Genomic DNA, 6,981 nt, shown 5'->3' with positions numbered 1-6,981 from the left:
TTTTTGGAGGGGAAACCGGGAATGGAGAAAGTTACATGTAAATAAAGAAAATATCAAAAAAAAAATGCATGATAGATTCACCTACAGATAAATTATAAATCATAATTTTTTTTAAAAAAAAAAGAAATAATATATGCTATTTCCTCAAATAAAATATAAGGTAGAATTTAAGAGATGTTAAGCACTGAATAATACTATTTATTGTTAAATCCTGTGAGGTAACAGACAGAGACCAAAGAAAGAGAATGTTCAAGGATGAAGCCAGAGAACAGCCATTCAAAGAGAACATTCGTCTAGATATTGAGGAAGCCCAGAAAAATCCTAGATGGAATGAAAACAGGAAAATATTTTTATAACATTGTACAACTGTAAAATTTTTCATCAAGCAAAGATTGTAATCTGATTATTCATCATGTCACTTTATATTAAAACAAAATGAAATATCATATTATAATTGCAATGTGATAAAAGTTAAGTATAGCAACAACTAAGTAATTTGTACAAATTGCATCTTTTAGGTACTGAGTCGAGGACACAATTATTCAAATATAATTTAGAAAATAATTTGGTAGGTACTGAAAAATTAATATTTCTCACTACAATAATGACTATAAAGTAAAATTCTAAATAATCTGTATGCGTATATACCAGTAGACTAATTGACAAATAGCAGAAACTTCACTTTCAATAGGAAAGTGATAAAAGTCCCAGTTTCTATCATGAAGAGAATCTGGTGCTTACTGAGATAATTTTATGTACAGAGAGTTAATACTCATCAGTGGAAAAGACTGAATATAGCTACATTATGGACCACTATATGTGTAAACTCCTAAGGCAGGCTTAAGGAAGGCAGTAATCAGAGAATACATCAAGTATTTACATAAGACTGAAAACTGGAAACTTTACAATGTATGACTTAGGAACGGAAATAACTGTTTAAGACAGAACAAAGAAACCAACACAAAGCTTACGATGAGGCTTCTCTCTGGAGAACTGTAATGATGGGAACATGCTTGAAGAAAGGGCACAGGTGGATTCAATTATTTTTATATTTCTTAAGGAAAGTGGTACAAAATGATTGTTTATGTAATTTCCTAAAAAATTTGTGATATTTTAAGACATTATTCCTCCAGGTACTTATTAGTCAAAATCAAGCAGTAAATTTGTATTGTTTTTGAGAGGCTACTGGATAATAAATCGTCTCCATTAACCATACAGTGATTGCCACAATGTGAACATTTACAACACAACTGATTGTCTGCATATTTAGTTAGCAACATTTATTTGATGAACCGTTACTTAATCTAGCAGATAAGCTCCAACCAGAATGTGAGATTCCTACCATCCTCCTGGAACTGCCCCTGAAGCAGTCTACGTCTTTCTCAGTGCTGTGCTTGGCTTGCAACATGATGATACATGGCTTCAAGAGAGAAGCTGGCTCTAGAAAACAGAGATTTCTTTATACTCATGATGTCAATCTGCTGGGCCGCTTTTCAGAGTAGAGTGTCTTCCTCTTTAAAGTGGTAAGACCCCATGAGTGCACAGTTTCAGACACGTTGAACATGAGTGTTTCTATGCCCATCAAGTAAAACATTTGGAACAAAATTTACTTTATCCATATCAATATTTTACCAATATTTTCATATTCCAATGAAAGCTTCTGTGCTTATTATCACCCAATAGAAGCAACTCAGTCCAATATGATATAAGTTTACATGAGCAAAAGTTATTTAATAATTGAGACCCAAAATAGACCTAGAATATATTAAATATTCCTTGATCTTACAATGGTACCATATCCAACATTACAATGTGCAAACACACTCTTGAGTTAAAAACTACAGAAGACATAAGTAAATCTTCTAAAACATAAACAAAACCACTTTGGTCATTTAGCCATTTCTTCACAGGTTTTTGAACATGGTTGAGCAGTGATTCCTTCCAATGTTGCAAGCTCCAACCTGGGCCTGATCTGGCAATCATATTTAAAACAAATCTTTAGTTACATAAAAGAAAATGCCTGAAAAGCCATGTGGTGTAGGATACATGATTCCATGATTCTCCATGTCCTTTGAATCCTTGGCCTTATATCTCTTCTCTTTGCCCACATCTACCATCATACAAATTCCCTCCTTGAGAATACATTCCAATGTATGTAAGTGTATGTATCAGCTTTCACTATGTGAAGACAATTTGAAACTCCTAACTCTAATAGAGAAAAGCACTTCCCATGGAGGCTGTTTGCTCTCTCAGGAAACTCTCCATCCACTAGTGTGTTGGATATCCTCAGGTTAAACATGTCTGTGTGTCCCCTGGGACTCTGCCTAAGCTCTCATCCATGTTGTTCTACCTGAGCATAGAGAAGAAAACTCCCAAGACTGTGAAACTTGCATGCTATATTGTCCTGCTTATCTGGCCCTTCAGAAAGGAGAAACAGACACCATAAAATTTTTATTACGGAATTCATGATTACATTGAATTTAATTGGTATTGAATATAAAGAGTCACTCTGCACTTGACTAATAGAGAGTAATCATATTTTTAAACATCTGTTACTTTTGTTTCCACACAAAAGATGTACTCTCATTCTTAATCTTACTCAGTCTTGATACACTATGTTAAAAAATAGAGAAAATTGGGATTTAAAGAAACATCTAGTAGACATAACAAAAGTCATATCTAGTTGGCAACTATCTAACCTGTGTTGGCTTGGTTCACTGTGTCTAGTTGGCACCAAGGATAGCAGGGACAGGTGATTAAATTGCAGGTGCCATTCTTTGGTGAAATGCATTGGCTTCAGACCACTCTTTTGAATATTCCAACATGGTTCATTGTACATAAATAACAATAAATTCTTAAGGAGGAAGTCATTTAAAGAACTTCTTTCTCAAATGGCCACCTGACCTCAGTAGGATCACATAGCATTTGGGAAGAAACATACAGCCCAGTAAGCCAGCACTGGAGGCCAGAATTGAAAGAATTTCCACAGCCACCATGGTTTTGCCTTTGGAGCTCAGGTAAGTGGGTACGAAAGAAATCCACACAGTGCAGAAAACCAGCATGCTGAATGTGATTGTTTTTGCCTCGTTGAAGCTGTCAGGTAGCCTTCTCGCCAGAAAAGCAATAAGCAAGCTGAGAGTGGCCAGAATGCACAAGTAACCCAGGACACAATAGAAGGCAAGGGTGGACCCCTCATTACACCACAGGATGATTTGCCCAAACTCTGACTGCATGTCCACATCAGGGAAAGGGGGATAGGTTCCCAGCCAGACTGCACAGATGCACACTTGAATGATGGAACCACAGCAGACTATAGCGTTTGAGAGTCGGGTCACCATCCTCATTTTTAAGATGCTTCCTGGTCTGATGGCTTTGAAGGCCACAACCACAATGAAGGTCTTTGCCAAGATAGCAGAAACAGCAACGGAAAATACAACCCCAAAAATCATTTGTCTCAAGACACAAGTGACTGTGCTAGGTTGGCCAATGAATATTAAAGAGCAAAAGAAACAGAGCATTAGAGAAACAAGGAGGAGATAACTGAGGTTTCTGTTGTTTGCTCTGACAATGGGTGTGTCCCGATAGAGGATAAATAATCCTAAAATCATAGCTGAAAAGACAGATAAACCAATGGCCATGGAGATCAAAACAGCTCCCAGAGTATCTTCATGGGACAAAAATGTCACAATTTTAGGGAGACACTGATTCCTCTGTTTATTTGGATACTGATCTTCAGGACACTTGAAGCATTGATCCATATCTGAAAATGAGGCAGACTGGTTTATTTACATTCCACCTACCACTCTTCAGATATAGCTATGACACGTATATCTTGCACAGAGAAACTGTTGAATTCTCAAGGAAATGTCCCTAGTTATATTCACTGAACCATAATATTGAAAAACAATAGATGAATAAGTTATTTTTTCATGAGAGAAAAATACATATATACTGTTTGCATAATATATTCAGAAAATGAGTGAACTTGAACAATATGAAAGATTCAGAAATGTAGAAATGATTTTGAGGGGAAATCAGACAATATTAGTATTAAATTTGATTACATATTAAAGAAAGTTCATTTTAAGCTTTTACTATTTTTCTTATTCTATTTGTTTTTTAAAAATCATTTATTATTTGAGAATATCATACATGCATATCATGTGTTTTGATCAAGTCTACCACCAATTTCTTCCCCCTGCAACTCCTTCTCTCTGTCCCTCCAACAATTTTTTTCTCCCAAATTTACTTGCAGTTTTTTTTTAGCCCACAGAGTTCCCTTAATGCTGCCTGTATGCATATCAATTCAGGGCCATCTGCCATAACACGGGCAGCCTATCAGGACCACACACCTGATAATAACAAACAGATAAACCCCACTCTTCCTCTCCAGCAGCCATCAACTGGTAACGGCTTCTAGCTAGTGAGAGTTTGTGATCAAGTCCCCCATCCATGCTGGGATTTTGTCTGGCTTGATCTGGTTTGATCTAGTGCATGCCTCTGTGGGCTTATGTATTCAGGAACCCTGTCATGTCTGACAAGTACTGCTTCCCTACAGATATACTCTTTCTGGCTCTTACAACCTTTCTGCCTTCTCTTCCACAATGATCCTTGGAACTCCTATCTCTGCAAGCTCTTGGCTGTTATTGTGAAAGGTGTCAAGAGATATCTAGGAGAAGCTAAGGACTAGCAGGTAACCTTCTGGGATGGTTTCACCATGGACTGGAAAGTCAACATGGATTTGTCCTTCTAAGCAAGACTGAAGAAATTACATGTGAGGACACTCTCCTGCTATTAATATGCTTTTCCTGTTGTTATGCGCACAGAGAGACATATACACACACACAAACATATACACACACATCACCATGTATTAGCCCTTTTGAGGAGATTTCTGCACATTAACAAAGATGTACTCTCTTGTAATGATTCTATACAGACAAATAAATGATTACTTAATTCTTAATGATGATTCTTTGACAATCCCTAACTTTTTACTAGTAATTATTAAGCCTCACATAATAGGAGTGCTATTAAGTCCTCCCTGATATTAAAACCACAATGAGAACTCTGCCAGGCTAAAAATGTCACCAGGAAATTGATTCTGAGATAGAAATCAGGCATCTATAATTTAGAACACATTCCAAGAGGTTATAAAACAGTTTACCAATGCTCATGAAAAGGGAACAAATAATTTAGTGTAAGTGCAAGGACAGAAAATAAAATATTGACTGGGTTCATCTATACAAAACTTCAATAACAACCTAGTCACAAAAAATATGAATTCTAAATTTCAGTGAAATATAGTGCTAGTGACAGATAACATGTTACATTTTAATGGATACATATGTAAAAGATCTATGCTATAAAATTCTTGTTCAATTGATGATTTGAATTTTTGTTTTTACTTTAAGTGAACTTTTGTAAAAAAGGACATGGTTGGAAAAACCATGTGATCTATTCCCCTAGAAACAGTGTAAAACACTAGGAATGAATACCTTGTAGACCATTATTACATCAAGGCAGGAGGAGAGAGCAAGATAGGAAGGAGAAAGACAGCTGAATAGACTAACTCAGAAATTAAAAAGGAACTTAGAAATTAAAAGGGAACTTAAAAATTCAGAACATTTTGGAGAGAGATATTTTGGAGGAGATAATTTGTTGAAGAAGAACTTAGAAATGGTACCCTAATCAGACCTTGGCACAAGCTTCACAGCCAGTCCCAAAACACCCAGAGGAAGCTCCACTCCCAGGTGCTCTAACATGCCCAGGATGAGAGGTGAGGAGGACCCAACATCTGTCCCAGCACTGGGAGTAACTGGGACTAGTGGGACCAAGCACACAGGAACTCTGCCAGCCCAGTGGCTTGGGTTCCTTCCAGTCTTTCTAGGCTGGTGCCCTGAGGAGACCTTGGGTGCAAGCTCCACAGCCAGTCCCACAACGCACAGAGGAAGCTCCACTCTCAGGCTCTCTAACACACCCAAGATGAGAGGTGAGGAGGTCAAATCACCTGTCCCAACACTGGGAGTAACTGGGACCAGCGGGACCAGGCACACAGGAACTCCCAGTGGCTCAGATTCCTTCCGATCTATGTGGGCCAGCCAGTGCCCTGAGCAGACCTTGGGTGCAAGCTCCACAGCCAGTCTCAAAACACCCAGAGGAAGCTCTACTCCCAGGTGCTCTAACAAGCCCAGGATCACAGGATCCCAGAATCATAGGATCACAGAGTCAGCTTGACTCTGAGGAGTTCTGACACAATCAGGATCACAGGAAGGACAGGCTCCAGTCAGATTTAGCAAGGGCAAGCAGCACTACAGAAAACCAGATGGTAGGGGGCGGCAAGCATAAGAAAATAAACAACACAAACCAAGGTCACTTGGCATCATCAGAACACAAGTCTCTCACCATCAAAAGTCCTAGACACACCGTCACACTGGAAAAGCAAGATTCAGATATAAAAATCACTTCTCATGATGATGATATAGGACTTTAAGAAAGACATACATAGCACCCTCAGAGAAATACAGAACACAGGTAAACAGCTAGATGCCCTTCAAAAGAAAACACAAAAATCCCTTAAAGAACACAATCAAACAGGTGAAGGAAATGAACAAAACCATCCAGAATCTGAAAATGGAAATAAAAACAATAAAGAAATCTGAAAGAGAGACAACCCTGGAGATAAAAAACCTAGGAAAGAAATCAGGAGTCATGGATGCAAACATCACCAACAAAATACAAGAGAGAAAAGAGAGAATCTCAGGGGTAGAAGACACCATAAAAAACATTGACACAACAGTCAAAGAAAATGCAAAAAGCAAAAAGCTCCTAATCCAGAACACCCAGGAAATCCAGGATGCAATGAGAAGACTAAATCTAAGAATAATACATATAGAAGAGAGTGAAGACTCCTAACTTAAAGGGCCACTAAATATCTTCAACAAAATTATAGAAGAAAACTTCCCTAACCTAAAGAAAGAG

The 6,981-nt window shown here is 37.7% G+C and overlaps 1 protein-coding gene across 1 annotated transcript in view; it reads right to left on the bottom strand.

Annotated features, from left to right (window-relative positions):
* Positions 1–2,867: 2,867 nt before the first annotated feature.
* Positions 2,868–6,981, bottom strand: part of LOC116098331 (vomeronasal type-2 receptor 26-like) — a 39,369-nt gene continuing 35,255 nt past the window's right edge. Inside the window, exon 6 of the mRNA XM_031380972.1 lies at positions 2,868–3,760. Within this exon, the coding sequence (XP_031236832.1) occupies positions 2,868–3,760 (893 nt within the window). The remainder of the gene's footprint in view (positions 3,761–6,981) is intronic.

The sequence above is a fragment of the Mastomys coucha genome, unplaced genomic scaffold (assembly GCF_008632895.1).
Source record: "Mastomys coucha isolate ucsf_1 unplaced genomic scaffold, UCSF_Mcou_1 pScaffold20, whole genome shotgun sequence".
NCBI classification, from domain to species: Eukaryota; Metazoa; Chordata; class Mammalia; order Rodentia; family Muridae; genus Mastomys; species Mastomys coucha.
The sequence above is the reverse complement of the archived record's forward strand: the minus strand, read 5'-3'. Positions and strand labels throughout refer to the sequence as shown.